The 25,738-nt window shown below is 51.3% G+C and overlaps 1 protein-coding gene across 1 annotated transcript; it reads right to left on the bottom strand.

Annotated features, from left to right (window-relative positions):
• Window positions 1-306: 306 nt before the first annotated feature.
• On the bottom strand, window positions 307-25,269 carry NOVA2 (NOVA alternative splicing regulator 2). Its single transcript, XM_068528686.1, has 4 exons — window positions 25,170-25,269; window positions 16,211-16,354; window positions 10,844-11,010; window positions 307-1,389 (listed from the first exon to the last, which is right to left on the bottom strand). The coding sequence occupies exons 1-4, from the start codon at window positions 25,252-25,254 to the stop codon at window positions 307-309; spliced, it is 1,479 nt and encodes a 492-aa protein (XP_068384787.1). The 5' UTR covers window positions 25,255-25,269.
• Between the last annotated feature and the right edge of the window lie 469 nt (window positions 25,270-25,738).

A 25,738-nucleotide genomic window follows, 5' to 3' on the forward strand; every position in this document is an offset into this window, starting at 1 on the left:
CACACAGACCTGGGCCCTGGGAGAGGAGGGTCAGGCCCAGTCAAGCATAGGGAGGAAGGAAGAAGGGGTCAGTTCAGGGCTGGGGAGGGAGCTTCTGGGCCCCATCCCCAGCCATCACTCAATCCTGCCTATGACTACCAGAAAGGGGGGGTGCAGTCAGGCCTACCCCAGCCCCATCCCAAGAGGAGCAGGACTCTACCGAGCTGAGGTCAGGAGTTGGGGGGCAGGGGAGGGGGAGGGGGAGGGGGAGGAGGAGGAGGAGGAAAAGGAGGGACAGGAGCCGGGTGGGAGCACACACCACAGGCCTCATCCCACTTTCTGGGGGTTTGAGGCCCTCACTCCCTGCTCGTAGGTGACCCGCTGGCTGATGAGGTATTGAGCGGCTTGCGTGGCCGCGGGGCTGCCCGTGATAGTGACCCGCCGGTTCCGCGTGCCTGGCAGGAACTCTCCCTTCTTGGAGATCTGGATGCGGGCGCCTGTCAGCTCCTGGTACTCCACCAACGTCTTGCCCCCCTTGCCCAGGATGGCTCCCACCAGGTTCTCAGGCACCGCAATCTCCACCAGCTCCTTGGCACTCTCAGCCGCCAACTTCTCCGCCGTCAGGAAGCCCCCAGCCGCCCCCGCTGCGGCCGCAGCGGCCACCAGCGGGCCACCCCCTCCGCCCGCCCCGCCGCCCGCCCCGGCCCCGAGGTAGCCGTTGGCGGCAGCGGCCAAGGCGAAGGACCCCAGGGCTCCAGGCGGCGGGGGTGGAGGTGGAGCAGCTCCGCCGGCTGGCCCGGCCCCTGCTTCACCGGCGTAGGATGCCAGGAGATTGGCAGCGGCGGCGGCGGCAGGGTTGGCACCGGCGGCCACGGCGGCCAGGACCCCAGAGGCTGCGGCCGAGTTGAGGCCCAGGCCGAGGGAGTTGGTGTTGTAGCCGTAACTGGCCAGCGTGTTAAGCGCCGTGCTGATGGCCAGCAGGTCGGTGCCCGAGAAGGCGGGCAGGGCGGCAGGAAAGGCTCCCACGCCCGCCAACCCCGCCGGGCCCAGCAGGCCAGAGGCGGCAGCGGCCGAGGCAGCGGCAGCGGCGGGCAGCACATCAGCGGGGCTGGCGTATGGCGAGCCAGTGGGGTTGGAGTTGGCCACAGGGCCAGCCACGTTGGCGTAGCTGATATTCAGGCAGCTGCTGCTCTGGGGATCTTCCTGTACCTTCTGCACGATGGCGCTCACGGCCTTGTGCACCTGCTCCGGTTCGCCACTGACCGTCACCACGCGCTCCTGCAGGTTGATGCCCTCCGGCTTCTGGGACAGCTGCACCCAAGCACCCGACTGTTCCATCACGGCTTTCACTGTTGCGCCCCCCTTGCCGATGATCAGGCCCGCCGTGCTGTTGGGGACGATCAGCTTGGCCTGCGTGGGGAGCCAGAGGGAGGGTCTTTAGGGGGGCAATCGGAGACTGAAGGGCAACATTAGTCTAAGACTTGCCATCTCAAGTCATTTCCCACCCCGGCTCTCAAATGTCCAAAATCAAGCCCAGCACGCCCCCTTGATATGCACCAGTATGATTCTACTGGTTAGAAATATTGAAATATTTCCATATTCATTGGTTAAAAAAAAAAGGAGCTGGTACTCCATCTCTCCTTAGTAGCCTCTCAGCCACCCGGTTCCTGGGACCCCTGGGACCTCCCCTCCATCTGGGACCTCCCTTCCATCCGGCACCTAGAAGCTGAATGACTAACCCAGTGGGAGCCCTCCAGGACCCCTCTCCGATCTTGCATTGGTGCCCATGTCCTTCTATATCATTAAGTACTCCGACTCTCAGCCCCAGAAAAGGCATCATTAGTCTCACTTTGCAGATGAGCCACTTGAGGCCTAAGAGGTGAAGGGACTTGCCCCAAGGTCACCCAGACAGCGAAGGAACTGAAATCCAGCCTCGTGGATTCCTGCTCCATTGTGCTTTCCACCTTATGACATGGTCACCTCGCTTAAGCTCTTCATTGTTGTTATGAGCTGAATTGCTGTCCCCTCCCACCCCAATTCACATGGTGAACTCATAACCCCTAATACCTCAGAATATGATTGTATATGGAGACAGAGTCTTTAAAGAGGCATTTAAGGTTAAGTGAGGTCATTAGGGTGGACCCTAATCCAATATGGTTGGTGTCCTTATAAGAAGAGGAGATTAGGACACAGACACACACAGGGGGAGGACCATGTGAAGACAGAGGCGGGGAGCTCCCTGGTGGCCTAGTGGTTAGGATTCCAGGCTTTCACTGCCGTGGCCCAGGTTCAATCGCTGGTCAGGGAACTGAGATCTCGCAAGCTGTGCGGCACGGGCCCCCCACCCCGCAAAAAAAAGACAGAGAGACAGTGGCTATCTACAAGCCAAGGACAGAGGCCTGAGAAGAAACCAGCACTGCCGATGCCTTGAGTTCAGATTTCTAGCCTCCAGAATTGTGAGAAAATGAGTTTCTGTTGTTTAAGCCACCCAGTTCGTGGTACTTTGTTATAACAGCTCTAGCAATCTAATATAGTTGTCTTATCTGCAAAAAATGATGATTAAAAAAAGCTTACATCAGAGAAGATGGAGAAAATTGGTCACTTACATATGAGGGTCCCCCTTCTCAGTTGTAGAGCAGCCCATCCTTTGCAGCTACAAATCGGATCTTTTTTTAATAAATTTATTTATTTTTTAGTTTTGGCTGCTTTGGGTCCTCGTTGCTGTGCGCGGGCTTTCTTTTAGTTGCGGCGAGCGGGGGCTACTCTTCGTTGCGGTGCGTGGGCTTCTCATTGCCGTGACTTCTCTTGTTGCGGAGCACAGGCTCTAGGTGCGCGGGCTTCAGTGGTTGTGGCACGTGGGCGCAGTAGTTGTGGCATGCAGACTGTAGAGCGCAGGCTCAGTAGTTGTGGTGCACGGGCTTAGCTGTTCCGTGGCATGTGGGATCTTCCCGGACCCATGTCCCCTGCATTGGCAGGCGGATTCTTAACCACTGCGCCACCAGGGAAGCCCCCGTATCAATCCTGATTCCAGTGGGTATATTTCAAAACCAAATGTCTCCTTTCACATCTCCAAGAGCATTTTTACACACAAATTCCTCCTTCTCAATCCTTCTCACGTCCCCTCAGACCTGTGGATTCTACCCTCTGAAGCTTTCATCTCTGCCTCTCCTTTCCACCCCCAAGCCAGACCCTGGGGGTGTTAGGAAAATTGTGGGAGTGGTTTTGGTTGTCTGCAATGACTGGGGGCAGATGCGGGCATTCAGTGGGCAGGGTCAGGGATGTTTGCACCCCGTAATGTGAGTCAGTTCCTCACAATGAAGAACAGTCCCAGGTCCTGTACAACTTTTGAATGTCCCCCTGGACGTTCATGTTGGCGAGAAGTCTGCTTATAAGTCTCGCAGCCAGAACTGAGCCCCATGATACGTGTAAGTACCAAGTATTTTTTTCTTTTGCACGGTTTTAAGATCTACTGAAATTTCCAGGGATGTAACTATTGGTAAATCAAGGGAAGATTGTACTTTATTTTGTTCTGAATTTTACCAAGAGTTGTTCATCATTTTAGAAAACCATGACATCATGCAAGCTATTATATATAGAATGGATAAACAAAAAGGTCCTACTGTATAGCACAGGGAACTATATTCAATATCCTGTCATAAACCATAATGGAAAAGACTATAAAAGGGAATGTATATATATATATGTATAACTGAATCACTTTGCTGTACAGCAGAAATTAACACAACACTGTAAATCAACTATACTTCAATTAAAAAAAAGAAAACCATGACCTCCGTAGTAATGCCACCTGTATCATTTAAGTCTCCAATACTACGCTCTGTCTCACTCAGGCCACATTAGGTGTGAGCAGCTGACTATTTCATTATTTATTCTACTGTGGCCCTGGCTGAGTATTTACATATTAAAATTCACCTTATTTTATAACAAATAACCTTCCTTTCATCTCTCCTTTATTTGAAAGTCTTATGGGATATAGAAAATATACATCCATACAATGGAATATTATTTGGCAGTCAATTTAAATGAATGAAGGATTGATGCATGCTGCAACACGGATGAGCCTAGAAAATATTATGCTGCGTGAACGAAGTAAGGCACAACAGACCACATATTGTATAATTCCATTTATATGAATGTTCAGAATAGGCAAATCTATAGAGACAAAGTAGATTAGTGGTGGCTTAGGGCTGGGGTGGGGAGAGCTGGGAGGATTGAGGGGTGCTAGCTAAGGGGATCAAGGTTTCCTTTTGAGGAAATGAAATATTCTAAAATTGATTGCGGTGATGGATGCCGGACTCTGAATATAATAAAGCCATTGAACTGCACACTTTAAATGGGTCAAATGTATTTATGTGAATTATATCTCAATAAAATTGTTAAAATATAGGGCTTCCCTGGTGGCGCAGTGGTTAGGAATCCGCCTGCCAATGCAGGGGACAACAGGTTCGAGCCCTGGTCCGGGAAGATCCCACATGCCACGGAGCAACTAAGCCCGTGCGCCACAACTACTGAGCCTAAGCTCTAGAGCCCGCGAGCCACAACTACTGAAGCTCACGCGCCTAGAGCCTGTGCTCCCCAATGAGAAGCCCCAGCTCGCCGCAACTAGAGAAAGCCCGCGCAGCAACGAAGACCCAACGCAGCCAAAAATAAATAAATAAAATAAATAAATTTTAAGAAATCTTATAGATGTAGATTTTTTAAAAAATAAATTTATTTATTTATTTATTTTTGGCTGCGTTGGGTCTTCGTTGCTGCGCGGGCTTTCTCTAGTTGCGGCGAGCCGGGGCTACTCTTCCTTGAGGGGCGCGGGCTTCTCATTGTGGTGGCTTCTCTTGTTGTGGAGCACAGGCTCTAGGCGCGTGGGCTTCAGTAGTTGTAGCACGCGGGCTCAGTAGTTGTGGCTCACGAGCTCTAGAGCGTAGGCTCAGTAGTTGTGGCACACAGGCTTAGTTGCTCCGCGGCATGTGGGATCTTCCCGGACCAGGGATCAAACCCGTGTCCCCTGCATTGGCAGGCGGATTCTTAACCACTGTGCCACCAGGGAAGCCCCAGATATGTTTTTTATTTATACAAACAGACATATTATATATATAATTTCAGAGAGTAAAGTGGGCATAGGAAAATATTTGTAGGAGAAAGGGGACATTGGTTCCCTTCAAACAAGCAAACAGGGCTGAGAACCACTGCTCTGACATGCTCTGTTCCCTGTTGATCTCCCTGACTTCACTCTTCCCTCCCTCTTGCTGACTCCACTGCAGACACACCAGACTCCCTGCTGTTCCTCCAACTTGCCAAGCTCTGCCCAGACTCAGGGACCTTGCACCTGCTGTTCCCTCACCTGGAATGCTTTTCCCCAGAAAAGACGGCTCGTCCCTCTCTTCATTCACTGCACAAATGCACCTCCCCAGAAAGGCCTTCCCTGACCACCTGATTATCAAAGCTTGTCTGTGTTTATTTTACATCTCCAGCATGGATACCTCCAGACTCACAACTGCTGACCTCACATCTCTAGTATGATGTTGAGTGGACACCTCAAACTTAAAATCCAAAATGGAACTCCTCATCTTCCTCCTCAAATGTGTTTCTGCCATGGTGTTCCTCATTTCAGCATATGGAAATGCATCCTTCCACTACTCAGTCCCAACCCTTAGGAGTCCTTTCTTTCCTTTACACTCAACATCCAATCAGCAATTCTGTTGGCTCTACCTTCAAAAATATATCCTAGACTATGCTAGATTAAAAGAGATTAAGGAGGTATAACAACCAAATGCAATGCATGAACATTGACTGAATCTTTAATAAAAATACTTTATAGATATAAAAGATATTTTGGGGTAATCTGAATATGGACTTTTTATTAAATAATATTATGAATTCAGTGTTAATTTTTATAGGTGTGATAATAGTAATATAATAACATAGGAGACTCTCCTTGTTCTTGGGAGGTACACACTGAAGTATTTAGAGGTGAAGAGTCATGAGATCTACAACTTACTTTCAAATAGATCAACAAAAAAACAAACAAAAAACCAACGTGTGTGTGTGTGTGTGTGTGTGTGTGTGTACAGATAAAACATGTGTTAACAATTGGTGAATCTAAGTGCAGTGTATAGGGAGTTCACTGTAACGTTCTTTAAACATTTTCCAAATAAAAAGTTAAGAGAAAAAAAGGCCCCAATACTTCCTTTCCTTTTTCTCTGTCTTCATAATACTTTTCACTCTCTGACATCCCATACATTTTATTTATTTACTTATTTTCTGATTCTCCAGGGAAGAATTTAAGATCCGCAAGGGTAGAGATTTGTGTCTGTATTGTTTACTGCTGGGTTCTCAGTGCCTAGAGGAATGCCTGGCACATACCTAGCCAAGAGTGGGTGAATGAATGGATGGATGAAAGAATGGATGATGAAATGCCCAAAGGACCAAGCAGGAATGGGGCTGGGTGGAGGCAGCCAGGTGCATCTCACCTGGTGGTGGTGGTGGTCTCTGTGTGTGTGTGATATTCAAATTCAGCCTGATATGAGTTTTATAGATTAACTGGCAATTCTGACTTGTAAAATGTGAAGCATCCTAGTTTTTAAATGTTGGCAACCACTTCAAAACGTCTAGGAACCACTGTGTAGCAGCCAGACTACCAGTTTGCAGTCCGTTGCACACAAATCCCTGACAAGCTGCCCTGGACTCTGGAGGCACCTGCTCAGGTTCAGATCCTGGCTCCGCCGCTGGTTCTGGGCAAGGGACCTAATCTTTTGGAAACTCAGTTTTCTCTTCCATAAAATGGGGATATTCATACCTCTTCCATAGGATTACTGTGAGGTCTAATAGAGATCACGCATGAAATGATGAGCTTGAAATTCAAGCATGGCCACAATGAGCCAGAACTGAGTATGGCTGCCCTTCAGATGACACGTAGTGCCTACCTCTGCCAGGTTATACCAGACTACCTCCCCTCAGTCATGTTTCTGCTTGGTCCCCATGGGCACGTCATCACCCATTCATTCAAACAAGCAACATTTGCTGAGCACCTACTATGTGCCAAGCATTGGATGCCATGAGAGCAGGCAATTAATATGTGCCCATAGTGGGTACACATGAAATGGTGGTTGTCATTGTTATCCCCATGGGCGGACCTGGATTTAAATCCCACATCTGTGGTACAGCCACTTTGGAAAACAGTCTGGCGGTTCTTCAAAAAGTTAAATGTAGATTTATCATATGACCTACAAATGCCACCCTAGGTATATACCCAAGAGAACTGAAAACATACATCCACACATATGTTCATTAGCAGCATTATTCATAATAGCTAAAAAGTAGAAACACCCCAAATTTCTATCAATTGATGAATAGACAAAATGTGGTATATCCATACAGTGAAATATTATTTGGCCATAAAAAGGAATGAAGTTTTGTTATACGCTACAGTATGGATGAATCTTTTAAAAAATTTTTTTTTTGGCCGCATCACGCGGCTTGTGGGGATCTTAGTTCCCTGACCAGGGACTGAGCCTGTGCCCTCAGCAGTGAAAGCGTGGAGTCCTAACCACTGGACTGCCAGGGAATTCCCAGTATGGATGAATCTTGAAGACATTATGCTAAGGGAAAGAAGCCAGACTCAAAATGCCACAGAAATATCATTCAATCTATATAAACTATTCAGAATAGGGAAATCCATAGACACTAAAAGTAGATTAATGGTGGGAAGGGGCTGGGGCAGAGGCACTGGGGGAATGGAAAATTACTGTTAATGGCTATGGGGCTTTTTTTGGGGTGGTGAAAATGTTTTAGAATTAGATAGTGGTGATCAATGCACAACTTTGTGAATATACTGAAACCACTGAATTACACACTTTAAAATGGTGAACTTTACGGTATGTGAATTATATCTCAATACAGCTGTTATTTTAAAGAAATCATTGGAAAAAAAGAAGTCTGACAAGTCAAGGGGATAGAACAGAAAAATGTACAAAACCAGGCCTAAGGGTAAAGAGGTATTTAGTATGTGATACAGCATTTCAGAGCAATGGGGGAAGGATGGAACCTTTTCATCCAAGGAACTGTGTTCGCCAAGAAATGGTGAAAGCAAATGACTTCACCTCTCTGTGCTTCCGTTTCCTCATCTCTGACATTGACATAACCACAGCTACTGTATACAATTATGGAGAATATTCAATGACTAAAATGATCCCTTAGTGCCTGGCACATGGGAAGCCCTCAGAAAACAGTAGCTGCCTTCGTGATAGGCCCAGATTGCAAGACCACAGCAGCTTACATCTGCACATGCAGTTCTACAGAATCTTAGATGTTAGAACAGTAGACTGTTAGAATAATACATGTCTAGAATCTTGGAATCTCAGAGCCATAGAATTGTAGGTGTCTTAGAGCCAGAAAGACCTCAGAGACCATCTGCCTCAGAGGTTTGCAAGTCTGGAGATTTAAAAATAATAATAACAACAACAACAATTAACAGCAGCAGCCGTTAACAGTGCTTACCATGTGCCAGGCACTTTTCTAAATACTTTCATATAGTAACTTACGTAAGTTTAGCAACAACCCTACAAGGTAGGTACTGTTATTATCACACTTTATAGATTGGAAAACGGAGGCACAGAGAGGTTAAGTAACTTGCTTAAGGTCACACAGATAGTGACCAGTAGAGCCAGGATCTGATCCCAGGCCAGAGTCCACGTTCAGATTCCCATGCCTTCTCCCCGGAAACTCTGATTCAGTGGCTCCAGGCCACAACTCAGGGATCTGTGTTTTTAAGCTACCCAGATGACTCAGATACCAGTCAGGGCTGAGAATCACCGGTCTAGCCCAGAGGTGGCAAACTGGTGATGGTCAGCCCATAGCCAGCCCACAGCCACACAGTGTTTTAAAAACTGAGCCAAAATTGAAAAATCAGTTGATTTAAAATATTTTTGACTTCTCTGGAAAAATGGGGAAGATGCGGTAACACTCTGTCCCCATTCCCAAATGGCAAGAATCAAGTGAAGCTGAATAGCAGCTGCCCCCTTTAGGGATGGCATGATATCTCTATGTTGAGTCCGCAGTCCTCAATCCTTTCTGTTCCCTTTCTGAATCCTGGAGGCATTTCAATTTATAAGCCCTGGTTTGGCCCAGGTTCCCCACTGAAAAGAAAGGGAAACTGAGGCATACAGAAGGGAAAAAGACACAGAGCAACACAGCAAGTCCAAGGCAGAAAGGGAATAGACCTGCCTCCTGACTCAAAAATCCCATAGTAACGACAACGGCGAACATTGTTTGAGAACTTTCTATGCATTAGGCATACATGATAAGTGCTTTTCAAACGTTAATGACCACTAGCCACCACCCTTAAGTAGGTACCATAATAAATCTCATTTTACGTGGAGAAATCAAGTCACCTGCTTAAGGTCACACAGGTAAGAAGTATCAGAGGAAAATTCAACTCAACATCTGATTCCAGAGCCTGAGCCTTCAGCCATTTTCTCTCTCATTCTTTGGAGCCCCGGAGTAATAAGGCAGAGGAAAAAGTCCTGGTTCTGTAACCTTTCGACTCCGCTATTTCACAGTTCCTGTGCCTTAGGTGGTGGAGAGGCAGGCTCGGGCACAGATGGTGCTGACCCCATTTTCCCTGCAACATGTACAAACTCTTGATGAACCCTGAGCCCCTAGTGGCCACGACCAAGGCGGAGGGAAGAGGCAATATCCTCGCCTCCCTGTAAACTGTGGGTAAGCTGTGGCCTGCTGGTGGAAAGGGATTTGGGAGAGGCCTGGCAGGGCGCGAGGAGCAGAGCTGCTTCAGCACCAAGGACAGCAGCCGCGCTCCAAGCCCCAAGCCCGCAGTCTTTGGGGGGAACGCTCCGCTCCGAAGCATTCTTCCAGAGCTTTCTGCCCACTGTTTCCCCACGAGCTCAGAGAAACTCAGACCCGTGGTCTCCCCCACCTCAGGGCAAAAAGAATTCCAGGGAATTCCAGCTTCCTTTTACCGAGGCCCTCTCTCTTGTCTTTGCTTTTAGGCAGACGTTAAGGAACCCTCACAAGTGGCCTGTCCGCCTGCCCGGGTCATCTCGCCCCTGTGCACCGTGTGCACATGTATACGGGAGCGGAGAAGGGGAGAGAAAACGGGGAGTTTACTGCAGCCAACCCCGTGCTCTCTTCCTCCTTGGCCCTCTACGCAGTCAGGACCGTGCTGCCAGGGGCTTTGCAGCAAGCCCACCTGCCCGGTGTGCATGGTGGTCTTGGCAACGGGAGAGGCCCAGGAAGCGATTGGTCAGCTCCTTGCCACTCCCCTACACCACGGCTTCCCGGTAACTGAGGCAACAGAGAGGCTCTGCCCTCCTCCTTCCATCCCTCCTTGAGAGGGCTGTGTAGGAGAGGGACCCGCCCCCGCCCAATGAAACACCTTTTCCCCAAAATGGTGGCTAGTCCTATTCAGTAATTAATGGAGAGAGGGAGTACCTGAGGCTGTTTCTAAAATTTTCTGCCTATGGATGGGGGTGTCACTGAGGTTACTTCCGGTGAGAACAGGAAGTGGGAAGCAGGTGGTTTTGAGAGACAATGGGAAGATGTGGAAGAGAGAAGAGGATCTGGAGAATCCTAGGAAGGAGGAATAAGTAAGGGGGTCTGGGCCAGATTCTCCCAGACCTTCACTCTCTTTCTGAATCAAATCACTCTAAGAGGTCTGGAGTCCTTAGGCTGACTCTCTAACAATAATACTAACCACTACCATGTGTCTGACTGGTAAATGTTTTATAGCCATTATCCCATTGAGCCCCCATCGCAATCCAGTGACGTGGCAGAAGTGTTTTCTCTCAAACCCCACCAGCTTTACAGAAACTCAGCCTCTGCCCCTGCTAACCTGCTTGGCTCTGTCAGGATTCATTGTGGTTTGGGGTTGAAGGATATTGACCACCTCGGGCTTGGTCATCGCTTGTGGGATTTCTCGGACCTTCTCGGCAATAAAGCTGTGCACAGCATTCAAGGCCTCTGCTGTGCCCTGTACCAGGCATACTCGCTCTGTGGTTCCTGTTGAGCAAAGAAGAGAGAGGGCACACTCATCAGACAGGAAGGGGAGCATTCTTGAGAAACAGGCCCCACTTAATGCAAGGAGAAGACTGAGGTCCAGAGAGTGGACCTCACTGGCCCCAGGTCACTTGATAAGCCTGGGCAAGCTGGCATGGGCTCCCAGACCATGATGGGTAGCTGGGAGAATGAGTGGAATCCCTGTTTTGTTATCTGCACTTCCTCTCCCTCCCTTAAAACAACCCCAGAGGATGGAAGAATGATGCTTAAGTACTTTGCTATGCCCACAGCAGCCCTGGGCAAGGGAGACAGGGCTCAGCTGCCTCTTCCCAGTCCTTGCTGGCTCTCTCGGTTGCTTTGGCAACCATTCACTCACTCCCCCCTCCCCACCTTCTAGAAGCCGAGAGCTCAGGCCTGCAATGGTTGCCACAGTAACTGGAACCCCCTTATCGGTGTGGCTGGCCGGGTCCTCAGCCCACCCCCAGGGGGACTAGGGATGAGGCCCCGTTGCCATGGCAACCCCTGAAAGCCTGCAGCGACGGCCTCTGGGCTTTTGGAGAGGATGGGGAAGGGCTGGGGGATGGGGGAGACAGCAGAGAGGCCTGAGTGCCTGCCTGGACCCACCAGATGGAGGGCTGAGGGGTGGGGGAGGGCAAGGCTGTGGAGAGGGGAGAGCAGAGTGGGGCAAAGGCAACTCATGGAAGAGTGGAGACAGGGGGATGGAGAAAGCAGGGTGAGGTGGGTGCCTTTGCTGGCGATTCTCCAGATATTGGCTGTGGTTCTGACCTGGGCATCCTTACTATTTGTATGTGTGTATTGGGGGTGGGCAGCAGGGAGAAGAGACACTAATTCTGGGTGATGCTGGGATACATGTATATGGGAGAGAGACTCTGGGTAACACTGACTGACCAGTGTGAGTACATCTGTGAGGCTGTCTGGGTGAGTGGTGTGTGTGTGCATGTGTATACTTGGGCAAGACTGGCTCAATTATCTTTGTGTGTGTGTGTGTGTGTGTAAAAGAAAGAGCAGGAGAGACACAGATATAAACAGACTGTGTGACATAGTGATTCCAGTAAAGATGTTTGTGTGTACTCTTGTGTGGGGGGAAAGACTTTGGGTGTCGCTGTGCCATTCAAGGTTATGTACACTATTTGTGAGACTGAGCTGGGTGTGCCCGAGGGTTTGAGAATAAGAAACAAAGAATCCCAGGAAGTGGCATTGAGGCTGTATGATGAATGTATAGCACTTGGAGATTGTATGACTCTGTGTGTGTGTGTGTGTGTGTGTGTGTGTGTGTGTGTGTAAAGGAAAGAGATATCCAGACACCCCTAGGTGTTCAAAAGACTACTTGGATGAGTGGTACGTGGAATGCACGTATATGTGTAAGGATGTGTGTATAGGAAACAGGCAAGACTCTGTGACTGATGTGTGTGAACATGAGGAAGAGAAAGAGACCAACAGGCAGCCCCAGGGGTCAGTATGTAAGACTGTTTGGAGGACTGATGTATTTGTGTGTGTGTCTGAGTGTCTGAATTACAGCCAGACAAAGAAGACTCCACCAAGCCTGGCCGGGGTGAAGCTGTGAGTGCCCGGCTGATTTGGACATATTAGGTGTGTGGGGTGTGTGTGTGTGTCTCTTCCTGGGTGGGACTCTGTCTGCAGGGCCAGTAAACTCCCTGGGTCTGGAAAAGGTCCTGAGTGTGCGCCAGGCTCCGTGTGCCTGTGTGTCTGGGACACGTGGGGGTGAGTGTCCGGCGTCCTGTGGGCATTCCAGTGTGGCACGCTAGTGTTACCACCCTGACCCCTTGCTTGCCATCCCTCAGCCTGGCAAGCGAGTCTCGCCATGTGTCTGAGTGTCACTGTCTTGGGTCACTGGTGTAGACGACATCCCCCATCTCCTTTGGGCCGCTGTTCCTCCTCTTACTCCCCTCCACCCCAGAACAATGGCTTGGTCTGAGCCAAGCGTGAGTCAGCGTGCAGGCTGCCTCCGTCTGGGTGTAAATAGGAAAGGGTGTGGGTCAGGGTGGGAACTGGGGGGTGGGGTGGCCCCAGGGAGAGCCTGACTGAAGTGGCCCAGCTCTCCATCTCTGGGAGGCTTCCTTCCAGCTCAGGGAGTCTGTGATCTCACAGACTTGTAGTTCTTCACCAGGGTCCGCAGGGGCTTTGGGAGACTCAGTTAAACCCTGAAAGAATATCTAATAATAACAGCTGGTGCTTACATAACACCAATCACCAGGCATCATTCTAAGCACTTTATATGTATTTGTTCACTTTAATACATGAGGCAGGCAATATTATTATTCTTGATTTGCTAAGGACACTAAGGCACAGAGGTCTGGGATTTGTCCAAGTTCACTCAGCCAGTAGTGAAAGATCAGGGTTTTGAACCCAGGTGTCTGGCTTCAGAGTCTGGGCTTTTAACCACTGAGCCACCCTGGGCTAAATTTGGGGTGGGTGGAGAGTGTGTGTGTGTGGTGGGGAGAGGCATACAATGACTGCAATTCTGCTTTTGTATTTTTGATGGTAAAAAAGAATATGTATGAATTTATTAAGTAGTCACTTAAGATTTTGCACTTGGCTGCAGAGATGTTATAATCACTAAAAAAATTTAAAAAGTGTATGTGTCCGTTTTTCTTCTGGGGCTAGGGTCCAGGGCTTCAGGCAGCTCCTCAAAATCAGGAGGAGTTTTAGAATCACTAGAATGTCTGGTGAGCTACACGGAAGACTGTGTGGCTTTGGGCAGGTACCTGCCTCCTCTGGGTCTAAGTTTCTCCATGTATGACCTGGAGGGATTGAATCTGGGGCTTGGGGTTTCTGTATCAAGGAGGGGACACCCTTTGGGTGTTCTACCCCTCCCTTTGGGTAAAGGCCAGGTAGGTTTTTGTTTCATGGAGTAGACACATCAGTGTGTATGTGTGTATGTGTGTGTGTGTGTGTGTGTGTGTGTGTGTGTGTGTGTGAGACAGAACCAACTAGGCCCAGAGGACCCTTTCAAATTTCTCTATTATCAGTTTTCACCTGTCCTTTCACCAGCCACACTGAACAAACTAACCCCTACCCCCAGGCTTTGAACATGCTCTTTCATCTCCCTGAAGCACCCTTCACTGCTCCTTACCTAGCTCACTCTTATTATTCTGGCCTCCTCCTCCAGGAAGCCCTTCCTGATCTCCTCAGGCTGGGTCGGGTGCCCTGTCTGGGGCTCCCTCCATCCTCTGGGTTTCCCTGTCCCAGCCCTGACCACTCTAGGTCATCAATGGTGTTCGGTTTATCCCCCTTACTGGGATGTGAGATCCGGGAGGGCTAGGCTGGGGTGTCACAGTCAGTGCTTATGTCCCCATCCCGGTCCGGTACGGTGCTGGCATAGAGAAGATGCTCAGAGAATATATGTTGAATGAATGAATGAAAGGTATCAGCCAGGAGCAGAGGAACACATGCTTGAGCAGTAGCATCTCCATTTCTTATGTTCCTGTGGGTCTTGGGAAGTCCTAGGAACAAGACCAGGATGTAGGGAGCTGTGCCCTGCATCTCTGAGCCAGGAGCCAGCACATGATGTATGATCTGGAAGTTCCAATTCAGGGGTGGGGAGCGGGGCTGGCTGCACATCCAGGGGCTGGGGAGAGACGCTGGCTCACGCCGCTTGTTTGAACAGTGTTTGGCCCAGGAGAGAGGCAATGACTGTCCCATCCTCTGGGGTTCTAGGCTGCCTGGCCAGTGGGATGTGTCACTGAGTTGAGAGGGAATGACATGTGTTATGTCACAGAATGTGATCCAGGGGCAAGGAACCAAGTGTCCTTGGATGAAAGTCCCAAGCAGAGGTCTCATCCGTATCTTGTGGGCTAGAGGAGTGAGGGGGAAACTGGGCCAGGGAGGAAGAGAAAAGGGGGTTGTGCCAGGTTCCCTGGACTGTTCTCTAAACCTCTTGCCAAAGCTGCTTAGTGAGATGGGAGGCAGGGGGGTGGAGGGAGGAGAGAGAGAGAGAAAGAGACACACACAGAGAAAGAGAGAGAGAGAGAGAATATGAATTTGTCCTGACCCTCGGCTCCAGCTCTGGTGTTTGACCTAAAAAATCCAAGGGGATTAAGGATGAACTAGAACCAGCACTGGACCAGAGATGCAGTTCAGGGGGCCTTCCCTGGATTCCTAGATGTCAAAACTCAGGCATAGGTCTTGGGAGGGATATATGAAGGGGTGAGAGATATTGAGGGAGATTACAGAGAGTGGAGGGGCCTGGAAAAATTTATGATTGAAGGAAGGGCGATAGAGCTGGAGGAGAGGCAGAAAAGGGGCTGATTTTGGAGAGAGGGGAAGAAAAAAAACACGAGGGAGCTGAGACTTAGGAGAAAAAGAGAAATGTAAAGGGAGAGATGGGCAAGCAGGGGCAGAAAGAAATGAGGGGCAACGCCGGCAAAGAATGACCCCATTGAGGGGCGCTACCAACTACTGGTTGAATGGGTGACTGAACAGAGAGAGTTGGGAGAGGAAGAGAGAGAAATATGTGAGAATAAGAGAGGTGGGGGAAAAGGAAAAGATGGGGAGAGAGATGGGAAGACAGAAAGGGAAGGGAAGAGGAGGGGAGGAAGAGGAAAAAGCCAAGACACACAGACTGGCTGGGAAGCTAAGAGAACAGAGATGGGGGATGTCCAGACGGAACCAGAGAGACAGAGCAGAAAGCAGAGCAGGAGGAGACAGAGAGAAGCCGATGGGAATGGAGCCTAAGGGAACAAGAGATGGGAAAGTCAGAAACAGAATGAGAGACACATAAAGAATGACACAGATGGAAAACCAGTGCGACTCAGATTGGGGCAAGATGGGGTGACAGAGGAATCCAAAGGGAAAGAGTGAGGGTCTATGTAACATGCATGGCTGGCCCCCCAAGCCCTGAGGAACACCCTAACACCTGCCTCCTTGGCCCCCCACCCCAGCTCCTCCAACTGACCCAAAGGGGCAGGTGTGTGGGAAGGGGCACATCTGCCAGCACATCATGCAAATGAGCTCATGAATATGCAGCAGCCCTATTGTCTTGCCCTGCCCCCACCCCCATCTGCTCAGGCCTGGCCCCTGGGGCCGAGGGCAGCTCTGTCCCCTTAGGGGGAGGGGAGGCCCCCTACCACTCTCACTGCCCCTAGGGCAGCCCTTCCCCCTCCTAGAGGGCCCAGGTGGGAGGGATGGGAGGCCAGAGGAAGAGGGCTGGGCTGGGGCTCACCCGGATAGAAGTCTTTGGACTTGGAGAGCTTGATGGTAGCTCCCGTCTCCTTCTGCAGCTGCACGATGGTCTGCCCGCCCTTGCCAATGATGGAGCCCGCCGCGTAGCTGGGGATCAGCACCTTCAGGAAGTATTCGCCTTCCTCTGCAGGGGCACACAGAGGGGAGGGGAGTCAGGGGAGAGGGGTCTTCACGTTTGGACGGTACCTCCAGGGAGGCACTGGCATGGGCTGGGCTAGGAAACCACTGGGATCACAGTAGTAACACAGAGGAGCAATGACCAAGAGAATAGCAGTAGGAAAATAAAACACGTCATGATCTTCATTCGCTCATTTATTCATTCATTCCACAAATAATTCCTGAGCACCTGCTACGTGCTTGGCACCGTTCTAGTGAAACAGCCATGAAGAAAACAGACAAAGCTCCCTGATTTCGCAAATAAGGCAAATAAGGCCAAAAGAGTTTTGGTGATTCAGCCAAGAGCTCACAGAGCTACACTTTTCTAGAGGGGGGAGACAGACAGTGTGTTTTACGTTGTCGGATGGTGGTAAGTACTAAGAAAACAAAAAGAGGCAGGAAAGAGGAAGGGGAGTGTAGGTGCTGCATTGTCAGATCCGATGGCCAGGAAAGCCTTCCCCAAGAATGCGGCATTCTTTGTTCATCAAACATTTCTATAGCACCTAATATGCGCTAGACTCTGTTCCAAGTAATTTACAAATACGAGTTTTTTTCATTTTCACACTGATGCTATGAGGGAGGTACTTTAAAAAAACCCATTCTACAGATAAGTAAACAAAGGTGAAGAAATTGCTCCCGTTCACGTAGCTAGTAGGTGGCAGGGCTGAGATCTGAACCCCACCTGGCTCCAGAGTCCATACTCTGAACCATTATGATACACTGTTTCCAGGCTGTGGAGGAGGGAACAGAACTATGGGGCTATGTGGAAGAAGAGCAAGTGCAAAGGCCCTGGGATGGGGTTATGCCTGCGTTGTTTGAGTGAGAGAGAGGTGGCCAGTGTTGCTGGGGCTGAGTGAGGGAGGAGGAGAGTCAGAGGAAATGAGGGCTGAGAGGGTTGGAGATAGTGGTGGAGTGTTCAGGCTTGTGGACCAAGGTGGTTTTTATTCCAAGTGAGATGAGAGCTACGGGAAGGCTCTGAGCAGAGGAGGGATGTGATCTGTCTTAGATTTTAAGAAGATCCCTCTGATGCCCATGAGGTGAGCAGACTGTGACAAGCATGGGTGGAAGAGCAAGAGGCAACTGCAATGGTCCAGGCAGGAAGTGATGGTGGTCTGACTGGTGGAAGCAGCGAAGGGGGAGGGGAGAGGAGGGCTGGACTCCGGAGAGGTTCTAACACTCACTGCTGACCCGGTGCTCTGCTGAGTGCTTTGCCAGCTTGATCTCATCCATTCCTCACAACCGCCCACTGAGGTGGGTAGAATGAGCTCCATTTTTACATAACGAGAAACTTAGGCACAGAGCGGCACAGAGCTGTGAAGGTACCGGCCCAAGGGCACCAAGACAGTTGCTAGGTTGAGATTCAAATGCAACTCTGATTCATTTTTCGCCCACCCATGCTTAACACTTTCCCCTGCTGGTGGCTAAAGACCAATGTGCTTCAGGACAGACTCAAAGACCTAGAGGTGGTGAAGTGGCACCAGGGACCCTTTATGGGGCTTTGGTCATTCTTTGTTATGGACCAGTTTTCTTGGTCACGTGTAAAGCCCTTTGTTAATGCAGTCTCAAGGCAAGTGCCTAACCTTTCCCACCTTCTAACCAAACTGTCGCCCCCAGGGTAGACATTCGGGAACTTTCTGAGTCTAAGTTACTTTGTGATTTGGCCCCGTCCACATTTCCAGCCGCACACCCTCATCTTCCTCCAGGTGCACTAGACACATTTTCCTTTTTGTTCCTCAAACTTCCCTCCTCCCTCCTACCTCAGGGCCTTTGCACATTCTCTTTGCCTGGAACTCCCCTCCCTCAGTGAATTACTCTTGTCCTTCAGGTGCCCCCTCAAATGTCCCTTCTTGGAAGCTTTCCTGGAACCCTGAGGAGGGGAAGGATCCCTCTGTCTCATGCCTTCGGAACGATGTACCACAGTCATCCAGTGTGGGCCACGTCACTGAAGCTTGCCCTTGTGTCCATGGACTCATGCAGCGCCCAGCGCTTGGTAGGCATGCAATAAACACTGGGAAAAGGAAGGGACGAGCCAGGCCATTTTGCTTCCAAAGCTTAAGGTCTTAGGCCATCATCCCCCACTGGTTTTTCAACTTTTTCTTTTAAGCAAAGGAAAGCTATTTTCAATGTCTCCCGTGAAACTCCAACATCCAGAGCAGATAAAAGAGAAACTGCTCTGTTGAAAGTGGGGGCAGGGTGGGACTTCCCTGGCGGTCCAGTGGTTAAGACTCTGCGCTTCCACTGCAGGGGCTGCGGGTTTGATCCCTGGTGGGGGAACTAAGATCCCGCATGCCGCCCCGTGCGGCCAAAAAATTTAAAATAAAAGTGGGGGCAGGACTGGGGGTCTGGGAGTCATGCCCATCTCCACCTGGTCCCTTAAGATTGAAAGTTCTGGGTTCCCTGATGTGTGAAGATGGAGGTATGAGGGCTGGATGTGGCTTTGCAGGCATGGGGAGGGGTCCAGAATTAAGGGGTTTCCTTTAGCCCAAGGCAATCCTCTTAAACTTGCCTAATCAGACCACTAAGCCTATTAGGTAATTAGCCCCCCAGGGTGCCTTTCCATCAATCATCCTGACACCCTCCCCCCCCCCCCCAAATTACTTCCTTCCCTGGACTCACAGAGGTGGCCCCTTGCCAGCCCTGCCCCTCAACCTGACACAGAGATGGGGGGCCAGTTCTCCATCTTTGGAAGGTTCAGAAAGATGGGAAGGTGTTCTCACTAGAACTCCGTCCTCTTTCCTTCTTTGATTTCATTCCCCATCTTTTCTCCAGCCAGAGCCACTTCCCCAGCTTCCCTCTTGAAGATGGAAGGTAATCGTCTGCTCGGAAGAAAACTGGGGACGCCCCCCACTCCCCTCCTTCACACTTCCTCAGGTTTTGTCTGAGAATCTCCGAATGAAATGGCAGAAACAGCCCTAGACTGAGTACAACTTTTGCCACTGATGGGTTGTGTGGCCTTGGGCGAGTCTCCTCACCTCTTTGGGCCTCTGTCTTCTCATCTGTAAAATGGGGACAGGAGAGAGCTAGTTCCTGGAGTTATTATCATTAATGAAATGCTAAACTGTAAAGTACTTAGGAGGGTCTCAGGCACACAGACCACTTGAGAAATGTCAGATATCATCATCATCGTTATTAATATTACCTATTTCATGAACACAGGTAAAGTTCTTATCACAGTGTCTGGTACACAGTAAGTGCTCTATGTCAGAGAGACTTACTGGTAAATGGGGAAATGAGCCTCCAAGGTTTGGGGTTTTGTTAGGAAATAGGAGGAGGGGAGACCCCACTTCCTTCATCACCTTTCTCCAGGCTTCTCCCTGCTTTTTGGAGGAGGAATGTCTTCTCACTGATAGAAACGAGGCTCTGCTTCCACTCACCCTCCCAGCATCTCTGTAACTCTCTTCCTGAATTTGGCCCTTGTTGTATCCCCCTGTACTATTATTTCTTTGCTTCTTCTCTCCCTCTTCCCTCCCTCGTTCCAACAAATCCTTCCTGAGCATCTGCTACGTGCCAGGCCTTGTTTTAGATCCTGGGGACATAGCAGGGAACAAGACAGACAGTCCATGCCCTTTAAGTCCACTCCCTCTTAAAATGTAAATGCATCTATTTAAAGAGGACATTTAAAAAATCATTGCTAATAGTCCGAGTTTGAAGGGCTGGTTATATTTTTTCCTCCCAAAGCACACTGATATAAACTAAAAATGATCCTCCAAAAAGTTCGTCCGTGGACAAACTTGTGGGCGCTTGGCAGTCCTTATATCAGACTAGTGGAAGTTTGGAGGCCCCTCCTCAGAGGCCAGGGTCCTACAGAGAGTGACCAGCTGAGACCTCTCGCCTGTAGAAGCTCAGAACTCTAAGCCCCAGGAGTCCCCATGGCAGCCCACAGTCTGCTCTGCTCTTCTTCAGAATCTTCTGCATCTCCCACCGTGGGAAGCCCACCTCCTCCAGGAAGAAGCCAGGCCTTTATCTGCCAGCCTGCCTTGCAGCAAAGGGCAGACACGTGACCTCAGCTAAACCCGGAGTCCCCAGACCTCACACATCCCACCCTGTTTGAAAAACCAAGGCTCTGCCTGTGAAAAAGTACTTTCTTCTACCAAAGCAAAATCTAGATGCCAGAACTTTCCACCCACCCACCCTTCCCTTCGCTTTTCCTTTGGGGTCCAGGCAGCTCCCTCTACACAGGACAGCAAATGAAGATGCCAACTTCAGCGCTCCTGGTTCCCCTCTGCTGCGATTTCAATATTTCCACCTTGGGATCAAGCTGCCTTCCCACTTTCTAGTCATTCTGAGTCTCTGGTCTTCCCTTCCCTTTTGTGTCCAACCTCCTCAGGAATGCGTATAAAGGTTTCCAAAAAGTAACCAATACTCTCCTACCTCCACAAATAATGTTAACCTACCCAGAAGATTTGGGGTGCTATGGGAAGAGTGGCACTTTATACCGAGAGTTGATCCCGAAAGGTGGCTTGGATCCGGGAGAGGGGGCAGAATTGGATGCGGCAGAGGTGTTGTTTTGGTGACAGTATATTTCGGGGGGAACCAAAGTTGGGGTGTTGCACTCATGGTACCTGCTCTTGTCTGGGGGTCGGGGGGTGGAAGCATCGGTGTGTCCTGTGGAGGTCTGAGGAGGCTGGGGTGGGATGTTGATATTGTCGTTGGGAGTGCGTGAGGATGTCGCTGGCGGAAGACAAGATGGCAGGGGTGTGGTTGGGAGTGGGACCCCTGAGGAGGGATGGGATGTTGGGTGGGTGACATCTTCCTGTGAATGACGGTGTTGCCTGTCTGTGTGAGAAATGTAATACAACTGTCTTTGAGTTGTGACATTGCCTCCAAGTGAGAGACAGGTGGATGGGGTATGATTTCCTTGGGGCGAATCACCACTGGATGGTAAATCAGGAATGTGACATTCTCCGTAGCAATAATAATGATGATGATAATAATAGTAATAATAATAGCTATTGTTTATTGAGTGCTTACTATCTGCCAGGCCTGATGCCGTGTGCTTCACATACAATCTCACTGAACCCACACAACAGCCTGGAGAGGTGGAGGTGCATCTTAACAGTTCCCATTTTCCAGATGAGGACACTGGGGCTCAGAGCAGTGAAAGAACTCACCCGAGGGTCCCACCCCAAGCACATGACGGCGATGAGATGAACCCTGGAAGCTCTCATTCTAGGGCTCTTAACCTGGGTGATACTGACTTTGTGTTAACGATCGAGGATCTTGGGAGCAAGGTCTGGCTGGTGTAAGCTACATTTGGGGTGTGCGGTGTGTGTGTGCGGTGGGGAGTTGCTGTTTCTGTGTGCATGGGGCTGACAGAGGTGGGAATACAGTCAGGAGTATGGGGGCCATTCTAGTAGCACCTGAAGAGTTATCGTCTGTGGGGATTCCCTGGCGGTCCAGTGGTTAGGACTGGACGCTTTCACTGGTCAGGGAGCTGAGATCCCGCAAGCCACACGGCGTGGCCAAAGAAAGAAAAAAGAGTTATCATCTGTACTCAAGGGAGACACTCTTTGTTACCGTGCCACCAGACTGGGATTATTTGTTTCTCCAGTGAGTTCCCAACTGGAGTTTCCATCCAACCCCTTCATTCAAGCCCTCCTGTCCTTAGCGCCTCGTCTCCTTCCCAACGGTGTCTGCCTGCCAGTCACAATGCCCAGAAGCCAATTTCAACAGCCACCGTCTCCTCTATCAGCCCCTAGGCTGGCACCATGGGTAGGAGTTCAATCTGCCCAGGCTGGCACGACTTGCTGTGACACCCTAGAAAGTCCCTTACCCCTCTGAGCCTTGGTTTGCTTGCCTGAAACTGGGGTTCACTATAGAGTCTACCCATCCAATGGAGCCAGCCTCCTGAGTTCAAATCCTGGCTCTGCCTCTTATTAGCTGACTGACCTTGGGCAAGTTAATTAAGCTCTCTGTGCCTCAGTGTGTCACCTGTAAGATGGGTAACATAATCAGACTGTAAGGATTATGAAATGATTGGTCCGTGCCCAGTGTTTTCCCTAGTACTTTTGGTGCACTGTGGCACCATAACTGTCAGCCATTGTTATAATTTATTATTATTATTTATTTATTATTAGTAGTATCACATCATAGAAAGTTGGGAGAATTAAATGAAATATTGCATGTAAGGCAGTAAGCAAGAATACTGGTAGCTGCTATCATCTGTAACTATTGTTATTTCCCCATTTGGCAGATGGTGACGCTGAAGCCCAGAAAAGGCGTGAGGTTGACCCAGTGTCCCACAGACATGAAAATATTATTGGAAGGAGCCGTCAATTTTGAGACGAAAGTCCTGGACGGTTGCCCAGCTCTGCCCCTGAGGGTTTCTGCAAATGGAGGACTGTCCTTTCGCATCTCTGGGCCTCAGTTTCCCCTGGGAAGAGTCTGGAGGAGAGGGTCCCTAAGGGCTCACCCTAGTTTCCCCACAGCTGAAGGAGGCAGGATGCACAGTGGCCGAGCACATGAGCTCTGGAGCCAGGCAGCCCAGGGTTGGAGAGATCCCAGCTTCCCCACTTATGAGCTGTGTGAGTTCGGGCTAGTGGCTTCATTTTTCTAAGCCTCAGTTTTCCTCATCTGAAAAAGCAGCTCAAATCATCTCCCCGGAGGGTTGTACTGGGACATTAACCCGTATCTCAGAGCCTGACTCATAGTAGGTGCCAAACACCTGGACCTGACCGTCCTGGCAGCGTCACAGTTAGGTGGTGCTGCTCTGCTCTGAGTGTTCAGATTTTGAGCATCTCAGCCCCTTTAAGAGAAGGATGAGACCTCCTCCCCTCCCCCCCAGCAGGGGTGGGGCTGGACCTCCAGGCTGGGTTCAGGGACCGCCTGGGTACCCGACCCTTCCTGGGACTGGGAATGGCAGTGAGGCAGGAAGGAGGCAAGGATGTGGCAGGGACACATTCATGTGTGTGCTGGGGGCGGGGGAGCAGGAAGAAGGACAGGAAACTCCCTCCCACCCCTCCCCCAACTTCCCTTTCCTCCAATTTCTGCTGGACACCCTCACAGGCAGCCAGGGGTTCCCCCATTTCCTATCGCACCTGGCCAGGGGTGGCAGGGGGCTGGGATGGGAGGAAGAGACTCGGCTCCTGTTCATCCAAGGAGAGGAGGTGGGAGGTCCCCACCCCACCCACTACAATGCCTGATAGAGTGGGAAGAGTGTGCTCTGGCCGAGGCCATCCCTTTCCCATCCGGAGGAAAAGGCCAGAGGAAGCGGAGATTTTGGCCAAGGTGACCGCTGGGAGGGGCTTGTCTGCTCTGGGGTCTCCCTCCTTCCAGGGAGCTAACGGGCTGGGCTCTGAGTCCCCTGACAAACCCTACCTCACGGGTAGACAGACACCTAGAGTTCCCAGCTTGGCTTTTATTCTCTGGTACACATACCTCTTCACACACACACAGTGAGGGTCCCTCTTGTCTTACACACACACCCCTTCTGTGTTGTCAAACATGCAGCCATCACACAAACACACACACACACTCCCTTGTCATACACACACAGAATCATCCCCACACTAACCATTTCACACACAGCCCCCTGTTACACATATACACACACTTGGATGTCACACACACACCTTCCCTTTTCCCACCCCTTGGGTGTCACATGCACACGTTCCTGCTCCCTGTCACATGGGCCCCCATCCTTCCCTTTCCTTGTTACACACCCTCGTGAATTTCACCACAGAGCCCCAGTCTCTCCCCTGTCATACACCCACCTTCCCTTGTTGCACACACCCCCTCTGATGTCACCGTTGCACACCTCCGTGTGTCACACCCAGCCACAGCCTCTCTGGAGTCACGCCCACACTCTTTTCTTGTCATATACCCTCACCAGCTTCTCCTGGTCCCACCCCACCCGGGACACGCCTGTGTCACACACACTGAACTGCCATCCTGTGATCCACACAGCCTCTCATGGCTCACACCCAGAGCCGGCCCATTCGGCAGCCCACACACACCCCCTTGCATGTCACACACACCCTCTCACTCATGTGTCACACTCTGCCACAGTCCCCTCTGGAGTGACATGCATGCACTTGTCACATATACCCCTATGAGGGTCTCAAACACGGAGCCCAGCCCCTCTCATCTCTTACACACACACACACACACACACACACACCCTCCTTTCTGTCATATCCATGATCCCTAATGTCACACATCCAGGCCTTACAGGGCTCACACGCACACACGAACACACACACACACCTGTCCCAGCCACACATTCTCTGAGCTTTACACACCCACCCTTTCCTCCATGTCACCCAACACACCCACCTAGCTTGTCCCCACGCAAAATCCCGCCCATGGCCCACACATGCCTCCCTCCGGGACAACCCTTGCTCAGGACATCCCCAGGGAGGGAGGCTGGGAAGCTCCGGGTCCACAGGCCTCCTCAGCTCCTTCCCCTCCCCCCGCCAGGACACGCCAGCCCGGGAACACCCCTGCCCCGAAAGGGTCACATCACACACCCCTCAAGGACACAGAGACACCCGCTCGGAGGCACCCACGCCCCCCATCCTTTGCGCGCCCCCAAGGACACTTACCACCCCCTCCCCCCAAAGCCCTCTCAACGCAGACAAAGCTCCCAGCCCAGGGCCGCGGCGAGAGGGAGAAGGGGTCCTGTTCCCTCCCCAACTCCCCTCTCCGTTCCCCAGTCTAGGGAGGGGCGCCCGTCCCCTCCCCAGAGCCCTTGCACCTGCCATCTGGGGGGGGAGGAGGCTAGAGAAAGGCGCGGCCCCCTGCCCGCTGCCCCCCCCCCCCCCGGAGCCGCAGCCCTTTCTCACCTCCCGTGTTGCTGCGCTTGGTGCAGACCACCTCGGGGGGCGTTTCGAGGGGCCTCTTGCGGGAATCCGGGGCCTCGGGCTCCATGGGGGGGGCCTGGGGCGGCGGCTGCTGCTGCTGCGGCGGCTGCGGCGGCGGCGGCGGCGGCTGCTGTGGCGGCGGCGACGGCTGCTGGGGAGGCTGGGGTTGCGGCGGCGGCGGCGGCGGGGGCGGCGGCGGCTGCGGGGCCGCGGAGGCCGTGAAGAGGCCGTGCACCGCGCCGGCGGCCATCATCCTCATGGTGGGGGGGGCGGGGGACGGGGGAGAGGGAGGGGGAGGGAAGGGGATGTGGGAGGGGGAGGGGCGGTGGCGGAGGGATGGGGGAGGGGGAACCCCGGAGAGGGGAGGAGGGAGGGAGCTGCTTCTGGGGGGCTGACAGAGCCTGGAGAGCGGATGTGAGCGGGACGGGAAGGAAAAGGGGGTCTCGGATAGGGCCCAGAGAGAACTGAGGGGTGGGGTCTCTCTCAAGATTACGGAGGCCGGGGACTGGCCGCGCCACTTGGGGGGACGGGACCCCCTTCTTTGCTCCCCG

This window comes from Eschrichtius robustus, chromosome 19, assembly GCF_028021215.1.
Source record: "Eschrichtius robustus isolate mEscRob2 chromosome 19, mEscRob2.pri, whole genome shotgun sequence".
NCBI lineage: Eukaryota > Metazoa > Chordata > Mammalia > Artiodactyla > Eschrichtiidae > Eschrichtius > Eschrichtius robustus.

What these genes read in the sequence shown, in the direction of transcription:
- NOVA2 (XM_068528686.1), bottom strand. Translation starts at nt 25,254, where the DNA reads ATGGAGCCCGAGGCCCCGGATTCCCGCAAGAGGCCCCTCGAAACGCCC. An exon ending in CAAGCGCAGCAACACGGGAG is followed by an intron (nt 16,355 to 25,169) that starts GTGAGAAAGGGC and finishes GTGCCCCTGCAG; the next exon opens with AGGAAGGCGAATACTTCCTG. An exon ending in ATCCTGACAGAGCCAAGCAG is followed by an intron (nt 1,390 to 10,843) that starts GTTAGCAGGGGC and finishes CTCCCCACGCAG; the next exon opens with GCCAAGCTGATCGTCCCCAA.